At 39.5% G+C, this 12,906-nt stretch overlaps 1 protein-coding gene and 1 pseudogene across 7 annotated transcripts in view; one reads left to right on the forward strand and one right to left on the reverse strand.

The window, feature by feature from the left end:
* LOC131494315 (DNA repair and recombination protein RAD54B) overlaps nucleotides 1–12,906 on the reverse strand; it is a 121,825-nt gene that overhangs the window by 26,854 nt on the left and 82,065 nt on the right. For all 7 annotated transcript variants that reach the window (XM_058698584.1, XM_058698586.1, XM_058698587.1 and 4 more), the window contains 3 exons: nucleotides 7,086–7,347; nucleotides 5,251–5,317; nucleotides 4,859–5,059 (listed from right to left, as the gene is read on the reverse strand). In XM_058698584.1, the coding sequence (XP_058554567.1) occupies nucleotides 4,859–5,059; nucleotides 5,251–5,317; nucleotides 7,086–7,347 (530 nt within the window). The remainder of the gene's footprint in view (nucleotides 1–4,858; nucleotides 5,060–5,250; nucleotides 5,318–7,085; nucleotides 7,348–12,906) is intronic.
* LOC131494316 (proteasome subunit beta type-6-like) lies at nucleotides 1,097–1,897 on the forward strand (annotated as a pseudogene).

The following is a 12,906-nucleotide window of genomic DNA, read 5'->3' on the forward strand; positions in this document are numbered from 1 at the left end:
ACCAGAGAGCCCAGAAAGCAAAGCCAAAGAAAGATGCAAGAAGTTGAGTAATGCAGGGTAAAGTGCATTCAAGGACCAGATGCAAAACACTGTGATCAAATCCTGAATGGCAGAGGCTAGTAGTTACTCATGAAATCCCTATCTCTTTCCTCCAGGCCACTCAGCCACATTTCTCTAGTCTCCCTTGCACTTAGATGCAATCATGGAGTCTGGCCTATGGAAGATGGTAGAAGTGCTCTGGTCACTTCCAGGGCTGGCTTAGAAAAATCCCCCATATCACATGGTTTTCTACCTTTCTTCTTCTCTCACCTGCTGGCTGGCAGATGCAGGGATCCCAGCAGCGAACTCTAAGGCCTAAGAGGATGGTAGAATGAAAAGTGGAAGAAGCCTAGATCACTAAATTACCTCCGAGATTTAGTAGTAGTAAATAGCGAGTAATAGTAACTAGCTGTCCACTAGTTACTATTATGCGCCCTGTGACATGAATGAGAAATACACTTCTATTGTGGTAGGCCACTGTGCTTTCCTGTTACAGCGCTACCCTATCCTAACTAACCACTTTAAAGATTTTAGTCTTAAATATATAAACAGGGCATCTGGGTGGCTCAGTCAGTTGAGCATTTGACTCAGGATTTTGGCTCAGGTCACAAGCTCACAGTTTCTGAGATCAAGCCCCGCATCAGGATCTGCGCTGGCTGCATGGAGCCTGCTTGGGATTCTGTGTCTCCCTCTCTCACTGTCCCCCCCCCCCCGCCTTTAGCTCTCTCTCTCAAAAATAAACATTAAACAAATAATAAAGACTTTTGTCTCAAAAAATCAATTAATTAATTAAAATGAAGGGGTGCCTGAGTGGCTCAGTCAGTTGAGTGTCCAACTTCCGTTCAGGTCATGATCTCACGGTTCATGGGTTTGAGCCCCACATTGGGCTCTGTGCTGACAGATTGGAGCCTGGAGCCTGCTTTGGATTCTGTGTCTCCCTCTCTCTCTGACCTTTTCCTGCTTGCAATCTCTCTCCCTCTCTCAAACATAAATAAACGTTAAAAAATTTAAAAAAAAAAAACAAAAAACTTTAATTAAAATGAAGATTTTAGAGGAGGAAGATGGCGGCCACCTTAGAATCCGGTGGAGGAGCGGGGTCTGTCCCAGCCTGGGGTCCCGAGGCTATTGCCCCCAACTGGGAAAGCCAGGAAGTCTCCACAGGGACCACTATTATGGCCATACAATTTGAAGGGGGCATGGTTCTCGAAGCCGACTCCAGAACTACCACTGGGTCCTACATTGCCAATCGAGTGACTGACAAGCTGACCCCTATCCATGACCGTATCTTCTGCTGCCGCTCAGGCTCAGCAGCAGATACCCAGGCAGTAGCTGATGCTGTTACGTATCAGCTTGGTTTCCACAGCATTGAGCTAAATGAGCCTCCACTGCTGTACACAGCCGCCAGCCTCTTTAAGGAGATGTGTTACCTATACCAGGAAGAATTGATGGCAGGAATCATCACTGCAGGCTGGGACCCCCAAGAAGGAGGCCAGGTGTACTCGGTGCCCCTGGGGGGCGTGGTATGATGGTAAGGCAGTCCTTTGCCACTGGGGGCTCTGGGAGCTCCTATATCTAGGACTATGTCGACACTACCTACCGGGAAGGCATACCCAAGGAAGAGTGTCTGCCAATGCCCTCACTTCAGCCATGGAACAGGATGGCTCCAGCAGAGGTGTGATCCACCTGGCAGCCATCCAGGAGTTAGGGGTGGAGCGGTGGGTACTTTTGGGGGACCAGATTCCCAAATTCACCATTGCCACGTTACTGCCTCCCTGATTCCTAGAATTCTAGGATACAGTAAGAGACACCCCATAGCCACATTAAATTCAATAAACACTTTGTCAAAAAGAAAAAAAAATGAAGATTTTATAATCTCTATTGTTAAGAGTAATGGAAGCTACTGAAAGGGTTTTTTTTAAACATTTTATTTATGGGGACACCTGGATGGCTCAGTTGGTTGAGCATGTATGTGACTTTGGCTCAGGTCATATTCTCATGGTTCTTGAGTCCAAGCCCCACATTAGGCTCACTGCCATCAGCATGGAGCCTGTTTTGGATCCTCTGTCCCCTTCTCTCTCTGCCCTACCCCCCCCCACCCCCCCACTGCTCACACTGTCTCAAAACTAAACATTTAAAAAAAAAAAAAAGCATTTTATTTACGGGAAATTTCAAATATATATAAAAGTTGACAAGATAGGGGCGCCTGAGTGGCTCAGTTGGTTAAGCGTCCAACTTCGGCTCAGGTCATGTCTTGCAGTTTATGAGTTCGAGCCCTCCATCGGGCCCTGTGCTGACAGCTTAGAAGCTGGAGCCTGCTTCAGATTCTGTGCCTCACTGTCTCTTTGCCTCTCCCCGCCATTCGCTTGCTTTCTCTTTCTCTCTCTCTCAAAAATAAATAAACAATAAAAAAGAAAAAGTTGACAAGACAGAAATGAAGAACCTAAAGATTTATTATGCACCCCACCTTCAGTAACCATCAATAGCCAATCCTGTTTTATTTAGGCTTTCTCTACTTCCTTATTATTATGAAATCAATATATGGTACATATCATTTCAACTGTACATATCATTTCAACTGTAAATATTTCACTTCATATTTCTAAAAGATAAAGACTTCTTTTAAAATTTCATCACACTTAAAACTGTCTTTCCTTAATATCTAAATCCTGTCAATGTCAAAAATCATTGAGGTCTTAAGAGATGACAACATTAAGAATCTAGAAGACAGTAGGATAATACCTTCAAAGTACTGACAAAATAAAAACAAAAACACCCTACTGACTAGAATTGTACACCTAGCAAAGACAGCATTTGAGAGAGAGGAAAAAAAACAAATATACTTTGAAAAATCAAAGATTGAGAGTTAACCACTAGTAGGCCTTTGTTGGAATAAGCAGAACATGAAAAGACAACAGGGCGCCTGGGTGGTTCAGTTGGTTTAGTGTCTAACTTCAGTTTAGGTCATGATCTCATGGTTTGTGAGTTCAAGCCCCATATTAGGATCTCTGCTGTCAGCACAGAGCCTGCTTTGAATCCTCTGTCTCCCTCTTCCTCTGCTCCTCTTCTGCTGCTTGTGTGCTCTCTCTCTCTCAAAAATAATAAACATTAAAAAAATAATAAAGCAAAATAAAATAAAATTATAAATGTACATATTTTCTGACCCAACAGCACTGATAATTTACCTTATAGATATACTTGAACATATGGGAAAAGATGTATGAATAAAGATATACACTGAGTGGAAAAAACCTAATTGATATACCTAATTATACCCGTAATTATACCTAATGATACCTGTGGGGGACAAGTAAAATGGAGGATTATATAAGGGAAAAAAACAATAAGGAAACCTTCTGGAATGATATGGAAAGATTTCAAGATATACTATTAAGTGAAAAAGGTACAGACCTATATCTATTTACTATGCTACCCTTTATTGGTAGGAAAACTGGACAAGAATATATATTCAGAGTTATTTGCATGAACATAAAAATATATCTAGAAGGACACACAAAAAGCTAATAATGGTTATGGGATAGGGGCTAGAAATTAGGCAGACAAGGGTATCATAGAGTTTTCATATATACATTTTATATATTTAAATACTTGACCATGTAAATATATTAACAATTTATAAGTTAAAATACTTAATTTTTAAATCTGTAAAATAAGATAAAATTGATTTTAACAGAAAATTTGACTAACATGGCACAACTCTAAACTACGTAATTAAGAGAATATACATGGTTTTCATGCACACAAGAAACATTTACAAAGTGACCACATACCAGGCCACACACATCATTATAGTTACCAAAGAATCAATATCTCACAGACCATATATCTATCTGACTACATTGCAGTAGCCGGAACACAATAACAAAAACTAAAATACATTTAAAACATACTTTTATACAACACATGAGTCAAAGCATAAATCACGGTGGAAAATATGAAACATTTAGAACTGAATAATAAAAAGACTACATATCAAAATTATGAGATTCAGCCGAGAGGAAAATTTACAGCCTTAAATACCCATTTTAGAAAAGAAGTCTTAAAATCATCAAGCTAAGCACTCCACTTGAAAAATAAGAAAAAAAAACCAGAGTAAATACAAGGAAAAATGAAGAGAAAATAAGCAGAAATTATTAAAATAGAAAAACCATACAAGAGAGAGAATCAAATGTTGACTTACATAAAATATAATTCTTCCATGTCAGTCTTGTACAGTGTAACTTCTTAAACCTTTTCAACACAATTTACCAAGGGACTTCAAACCACTGGATATTGCTTGCTCAAGTCCTACTCCTGATCCAGTTCCTATCTGAACAGTGTCAACTCTGAAGGGCTGACAGTCTCAGGCTCACTTAAGCAGCACTGGGAGTCTGTCAAGTACTGAGAAGTATGGTGGCCCAAGCTAACTGCCTCAGAAGGTATGACCACATTATAAATAAGCTCTAAACCAAAAAAACACAGTAGGATTATTCTGTCAAGTATGTTTTTTAGGAAATAGAAATAAGGATTAAAAACATTTTTTGTAACTCTGAAGTCATTATACCAGGACTTGAAAGATTTTCCTAAACAAGTTAAACATTTAACAACTAATTCAGAAGATGCTAAATTGAGACAACTAATAAGGTTCTAATTAATATTTTCTCAAATACTCATCTGGCAGGTGCCCTATGACCTGAGAAAAAAAAGAAAAGTAATAAACGCAAATGGTAAATATTTCAGTTATTCTGTATTTAAATGTTTTCAACTGCTAAAGAGAGATAAATTAACTTTACCATCATAACAGAATTAAAATACAACTAACCTGTATTATCTTTGTCTCCTGTACAGTCACAGTCAAGCAGGTCATGGGTAACACAATGTGAACTTTCATGTAATGTAAACAAATTTTTAAGCTCCTCTACTGAGAACTGGATATGTTCAGAGGTCTTGGTTAGGTCTACAACTGCCCCTGAAAGATCTTGCTTACTGATTTGTCTCTGATAAATCTTTTCTTCTATTGTACCTAAAGAGAAAACATTGATTAGATTTCCTTCAGATCTTTAAGTCTGTTATTTTTGTAGGGTAAAACATGTTTATTAGCATACTGTTTAACAAAATAACAATATTTCTGATACCAAAGTACAGATTGAGCAAAAAAAAATTGTTTTAACTCTTCAAAAGACTACATTTTTTGTCATACTGAAGGGTTATTACCTGTGGTTAGGAGTCTGTAAATATGTACAGGATGTTTCTGACCATCTCTCCATACTCTAGACATTGCCTATAGAAAACAGATGAAAATTCTGAGAGTACAGTGGAAACCAGTAGCCCTGTCCACATAAGCATATTGCTTATACTAACAAGATAAGCATATGCTTATCTTAACATATGTAAGATTAGGAATTCTAGATTTCACTTATAGCTTCAGAAAACAAAGCCCAGGCATACCCAAGCATTCTCCACTTCATACTCTTTTCCTGGAAAGAAAGGTAGGGATGAACACTCACTATCGTACTGTAAAAAAGCTGCAGAGTTGTCACACAACAGTGAGGGGATCTATCTGCATCAAAGAACAGGACAGCGAATTTGGACAGCAAGAACTCAAAGAACCCAGTATAGCATGGGCATGGAGGGTTTATTCTCATTCCAAGTAGCTTATGAATCCCTAAGATAACCTGCAATCAGTTCAGGCTCTAGGTAGATTCCTGTGGTTTCACAATGTATCAATGATAGTGTAAACAGTTGGTGTTCAAATCCCACACATTCCAAAGAAATGTCTCACTTTCAACCAGCTCCTGGGAGATAAACTCTAAGCCCTTGTCAATTCCTGCCTGATTAGAGCATCTTAGTTTACCTAAGGCCTTGCGCCACAGAAGATAGTTTTTACCAACAATTTGACTCATGTGTGGGCTATAGACCAGTTTGACCTGTGGTGGGGTTGGAGACTGAACAACTTAGGCCAGCCACACTGGTACTCCATGCCTACATGACTGACCTCCAACAAAATCTCTGGACACCAAGACTTGAGCGAACTTCTCTGGATGGCAATACTCCAATATGTGTGTGTTGTCACTCATCAGTGCTGGGAGAATTAAAGTGTTGTACATACAACGTCAGTGGGAGAGGACAACTGGAGACTTGTGCCTCATCTCTCCTGAACTCCCCATGTGCCTTTTACCTTTACTGATTTTAGTCTGTTTCCTTTCACTGTAATAAACCGTAACTACGAGTATAGCTGTTTTTCTGGGTTCTGTGAGTCCTTCTAGTAACCACTGAACCTGAGGGCTGTCTTCGATTCCCCCAACATAGACACTAAGTGAGTGCAAACTGTAGGTAGAAATCTGAAAATATGTGAAGATAGACTGTATTCCAAGGAAAACAAAAGCTGCTTCTGAAATATTTTCCTAAATCAGTTAACTTAATGTCTTTACTACACCCTGCACAAACACTGATCAGAGCATCTATAATACTTTATCTTCTTTCCCTGATGGTCATGAGCATCCTGAAGACCCAACTGTGCAGTAGAGTAGAGAACAGAGAAATACAGGTTTGGGTCTGAATCCTGGCTCTGCCTCTTCTAAGTTATGTGGCCCAGAATAAGCTTCCATATCTTTATCTGTAAAACAGGCTAATAATTATCCATATTTGCAGGATTATTGTGAACATTAAACAGATGTAAAGCACCTAGCAGAGTGCCTGATCGAAAGTAAGGGCTCAATATGCAGCAATTATATATCCTCTTCATCTTCATATCCCTGGCAGGCTTTAGATCCCCAGTATGCATTCTATAATGTTTACTTTTTTTAATGTTTATTTATTTGTTTGTTTAGAGAGAAAGAAAGAGTATGTGCATGCACACAAGAGGGGCGGAGAGAGAGAGAATCCCAAGATCCCAAGCAGGCTCCTTGCTGTCAGTGCAGAGCCCAACGCGAGGCTGGAACTCACAAACCATGAGATCATGACCTGAGCCAAAATCAAGAGTCAGGTCCTTAACTAACTGAGCCACCAAGCCACCCCATAATGTTTATTTAATTCATAAATAGCCGTACCTGGATATCAGTGGCTGGATTCCAATCAATATCATACAGAATTAAGTGAGATCCTCCAATAAGGTTAAGTCCCACACCACCAGCTTTTGAACTTAACAAAAAAATAAAATCAGAAGAGTATTTACTATTAAAGCCATCAACAATTTGCTGTCTTTGAGAGACTGGTGTTTGTCCATCAAGTCTTGTAAAAGCATATCCATGACGCCTGCATACTTCTTGTAGAATATTCAAGGTTTGTGTGTAGTTGGACACCAACACCACCCTGTCAATCAAAAAGAAAGAGTCTTTATATATAATTTTAAAGCAGTATTAGGTTTTTTTAATTGAAAGGAAATACTACAGTGATACTATCAGTGATATTTATAGGACATGCAGCAATGACCTTGTACAACTAAATCACAGGTTCTCCTTAAAATTCAATTTTTAGTTTTTTTTATGTTTATTTATTTTTGAGAGAGAGAGAAACAGAGACAGAGACAGAGTGAAAGCAGGGGAGGGGCAGAGAGAAAGGCACACACAGAATCCAAAGCAGGCTCCAGGTTCCGAGCTGTCAGCACAGAGCCCAACACAGGGCTTAAACTCATGAATTGTGAGATCATGACCTGAGCCAAAGTCGGACACTTAACCAACTGAGTCACCCAAGCATCCCTTAAATTCAATTTTTAAATCAATATCTAAGAGATGTCCAGTATTAAGATACTGCTTTCTGCTTTCTTCACCTCTCTGAAGCCACCCTAAAAACATCAGAACAAGAAACAGAAATAACTCTACCTTTGATAAAGCAAGGAGATAGTTCTATGTGAAAACAGAGAATAATGGAATGGTGACCTGCTGAGGAGTACAGACAATGTAAAACCTAAGTGCCCAAGGAGGTAGATTCTAATAAGAAACAAGCACAAATTTATTCACATCAGGGAATCTTAACATACCTCAGAAGGAAGGTGTTTAGACTGCAGCTATTATAAGAGCACTGGTAAACAGAATCCAAACTCTATTCCCATGACTATTCTTTCTCAGCTAGAATGTTTATATTTTGGAGAAAGTAACGCAAAGAAAACTGAGACCAAGGGACTCTAGAAGGCAAGGTTATAGTGAGAAATCAAAATGAAAGTCTATATACTGGATGTATGATCCCAGTTCCCTTTTATAAGCCAACTCCCAGAACACCAGTAGCCAGGCCTTCTTCTCACATCCCACCTCAAAAAGATAGTATTGGAAGATTCACCTCTGGAATGATTTAAATGACCGTGAAGAAAAGGTCCACAGATAAGGAGTCCCCAAATAAAAAAGCCAGCTCACTGTCTAATTACCCAATGAGGGCCACCAGTCTACCAGCCCTACCCGGGCACATGGAGTGTTCAATTAACGTCTTACTACATCAATCATAAATATGAATGGATCACCAACTATTAGAGGTAAGGTTCCAACATGAAAAATAGAAACTAAAATGAATAAACAACAACAAAAAAAAGAAACCTGTATGAAACAGAGCAATGGAGGAAACAGGAAACAATTTTAAGAACATAATTAATATCCTCAAATAAGAAACACCAGGGGCACCTGGGTGGCTCAGTCAGTTATGAGTCCGACTTCAGCTGAGGTCATGATCTCACGGTTTGTGGGTTCAAGCCTCACGTTGGACTCTGTGCTGACAGCTCAGAGCCTGGAGCCTGCTTCAGACTCTCTGTCTCTGTCTCTCTCTTCCCCTCCCCTGCTCACACTCTGTCTCTCTCAAAATTAAATAAATATTTAAAACGATTTTTAATAATAATAATAATATAAATAAATAAATAAATAAATAAATCCAGAGAGAAATTCTGGAGATGAAAATGTGGATATAACAAGATAGCAGTGACAGCACATGATCTGGCAATACTCTAGGGGAGCTGGGGATTGCACTGGGAAACAGGATGCAAAGGCAGAGAGGAAATGGGGGCTGTTGCTTTACAATGAGCTTTTTAACACCTTGAAAAATAAAAATTTTAGAACAATAAAATAATATAAAAAGTAAAAACAGTATTTTTTACAATAGCTAAAGCAAAAAATAAAAATATGGTAAAGAATCTTTCCTATATATTTATATTATTAGCACTGGAAATCTAAAAACAATAAAGCAAATTTTAACAGTTATAATTTTAAATATCTATGCTAAGAAGGGAAAGATAATCCAACAATATATTTGTATTTCTTGTACCAGTTACTTTTTGTTACATAACAAACCATCCCAAAATTCAGTGGCTTAAAACAACAACCATTTATTTTCTACTTAGCTTACAAACTGTAGTATTAAAAAGAAAACCACAGACCCAAAATGGCATCACTTAGGTTAAGACCCCAAGTCAGTAAACAAGACTTGATAACTAACCTAATTGCAATTTCAGTCCCCAAGGAATGTAACCTTTAACCAGTCAACATGGAATTTCCTGATCAATACCAGGAAATTTACTGATAGACCCCTTCAGCTCCCCTTAGGAGGGCAAGCTGCTTAAACAATGCATTCCTTGCTAATAAATTCCTTTCTCCCCACCCCCCAACACTCGGCCTTGAAAACATTTTTGTTAGTTTAGCTCAGGAGAGCTCCTCTGTAGTTACTTGCTAGATGGGATGCTGCCTGATTCAGGAATTGTTTAATAAAGCCAATTAGATCTTCAAATTTACTTGGTTGAATTTTGTTTTTTAACAGTAGATTGGCAATTTAGGCTGGGCTCAGCTAGAAGATTCCTCTGCTGGTCGTGGCTGGGCAAACTCAAGCATCTGCAGTCAGCTGCCAGGTCAACTGGGGACTAGCTGACCTACTCATCAGGCTACCCAAGGTTTATTCACACGGTGACAGAAGGGTTCCAGGAACCCAAGGGAGGAAAAGCCCCAATGCACAAGATCTTTGCAAGTCTCTTTTTTGTGCCATATTTGCCAACACTGCATGGTCCAATGCAAGTCATGTGGCTCAGCTCAGAGTCAGAGTGGGAAATCACTCACAATTACCTAGCAAAGGAACATGGATACATGGAGAAGAACTTAGACCATTTTTGCAATCTACCATAATCCCTATACTACTATTTCAATCATTTTTCCTTCCTCTTTCTCATCTATTATTGTTAGAGTAGGCAGTTAGTCAGGCTTTAACAGGATGCCTGGAAGCCAGCAAAGGGGGAGTCAAGGCCAGTTACCAGGAAAGTTAGCAACCTGTCCCAGCACTATTCCACAAACAAAGTCACAAAAAGCCAGATCAAACCAGACAGGCCCAAAACAAAGAAGGTCAGAGACCCTGACCAAGTAAGGGGGAAAAGACGCAAAATCCTCCTCCCAAAGAAATCCTCTCCCCAAACAATAAATAGCCCACCCCTCAGTTAACAACAGTCAATAGAAGAGAGAGACCCAAACTTCTCCCTTGAGTTCACCCGCTCTCCAGAGTGTACTCTCACTTGAGTAAACTCTTCACTAGCACAACTTAACCACTCTGTCCGGTCTGTCCTTGAATTCTTTTCTTGTGACAAGACTGAGAGACTTCAGTGATGTTTTGGGACAGGCTGGATGGAGGGCCTGGAGGTCTCCCCCAGTTCACCTAGCAACCTTATAGGGATGAATAATATTATCTAAACATAGTTTTTTCTGATCTAACTTCACTAGAAGGAAAAAAAACTCTGGCTTAATATTTTCCCCCAACAAATCCTTACAAGGCTAGGTGCAGATTGATGGGATAGGTGACTGTCTTAGTAAGGACTCTCAGACAAGCCTCTTTTAGAGGTCTCGAGCAGCTCCCCCCCACACAAGTACATACCACTTGGAAACAGGCTATTATTTTTATGTTCACTAGACTGTCCCCTAAAGCAACTGAAATGTGTAGGCAAGACGTCAGGTCTATAGTACAATGCAAGCTGTACCCAGCAGGAGAGTCTCCAACAAAGAGAAGCACGGGGGCTGGAATGCAGCATAAAGTCTGCTCACCAAGCCATGAAGCCTAGTGCATGAATGCAACAACCAGGAGGGAAAATAAATGTTTTTAAATTTTGAAGTGTCTTTTTTTTAAATGCCACAAAAGGGTTACCCGGTGGACAAGAGTTCTCAGATATGCCTCCACCCCGTTCTAACACATCTTAACCTACTCAAAAACACCCTATGTGCTAGAAGATGTCTTCCCAGAAGACCTAAAATATAACTATCTGGTTCAAGTCAATGGTAACACAGTAGTCACAGTGAAGACAGTAATACCACTCCTGGAACCAAACACTACAACTTTTTAAAGTTTTGTGCATAGGCAGCCCAGCCTTGGAAAGCCTGGCCTCTACACTCAGTTTTTTATTAAAAAAAAAAAAAAGGGCCATCACTCAACACCTAAAAAACAACCCAATTAGAAAATGGCAAAGGACTTGAATAAACATTTCTCCAGTGAAAACACAGAAACGGCCAGCGAGTATATGAAAAGGTGCCCAACATCACTAATCATTAGGGAAATGCAAATCAAAACCACAATGAGATATCATTACACATCCAATAGCATGGCTATTATCAAAAAACAGAAAATAACATTGTTGGTGAGAATGTGGAGAAATTAGAAATCTCGTGCACTGTTGGTGGGAATGTAAAATGGTGTAGATGTTATGAAAAGCAGTGTGGGGGCACCTGGGTGGCTCAGTCGTTTAAGCCTCCAACTCTTGATCTCAGCTCAGGTCATGATCTCACAGTTCATAAGTTCGAGCCCCGCACTGGGCTCCATGCTAACAGTGCAGAGCCTGCTTGGGATTCTCTGTCTCCCTCTTTCTCTGCCTCTCCCCTACTTTCTCTCTCTCTCTCTCTCTCTCTCTCTCTCTCTCAAAATAAATAAACTTTAAAAAAGAAAAGAAAAACAGTTTGATGATTCCTCAAAAAATTTTTAAAAGAATTCCCAAATGAGCCAACAATTTCACTTTTGGGTATATATCCAAAAGAACTGAAGGCAGGGTATTGAAGGAATATTTGTACACCCATGTTCATAGCAGCATTATTCACAATAGCCAAAAGGTGGAAGCTACCTAAGTGATCTTCAACAGATGAATGGATAAACAAATGTGGAAAATACATACAATGGAATATTATTCAGCCTTAGAAAGAAATTCTAACACATGCTACAACACGGACGAAGCTTGAGAACATTAAGCTAAGTAAAATAAGCAAGTCACAAAAAGACAATATACTATATGATTTCACTTTTATGAGGTACCTAGAGTAGTCAAATTCACAGAGACAGAAAGTAGAAGGGTAGTTCCCAGGAGCCGAGGGGGAGGCAAGCCTGGGGAGTTGTTATATACTGGGTACAGTCTCAGTTTTGCAAAATGAAAAGAGTTCTGGAGATTGGCTGCACAATAATGTGAATGAACCTACCACTACTGAACAATACACTTAGAAACAGTTAAGATGAGGGGCGCCTGGGTGGCTCAGTCGGTTAAGCATCCGACTTCAGCTCAGGTCACGATCTCACGGTCTGTGAGTTCGAGCCCCACGTCGGGCTCTGGGCTGATGGCTCAGAGCCTGGAGCCTGCTTCCAATTCTGTGTCTCCCTCTCTCTCTGCCCCTTCACCGTTCATACTCTGTCTCTGTCTCAAAAATAAAATAAACGTTAAAAAAAAAAATTTAAAAGGATCCAGTAACACAACAACAAAAAAAGCAAATAGTTAAGTCTGAGTTAAAGTTTATACTCATAAGATTAAACATGCCTATGTCACAATCTGCACATCTATATTATACATGTTCTTTTGTGCATATGAAATATTATAAAACATTTTAATTAAACTGTATTAAATACTTTATAGAAAGTTTCCTTATTTTAATTCCTTCATTGTTATGA

Source organism: Neofelis nebulosa, chromosome 14 (genome assembly GCF_028018385.1).
Source record: "Neofelis nebulosa isolate mNeoNeb1 chromosome 14, mNeoNeb1.pri, whole genome shotgun sequence".
Lineage (NCBI taxonomy): Eukaryota > Metazoa > Chordata > Mammalia > Carnivora > Felidae > Neofelis > Neofelis nebulosa.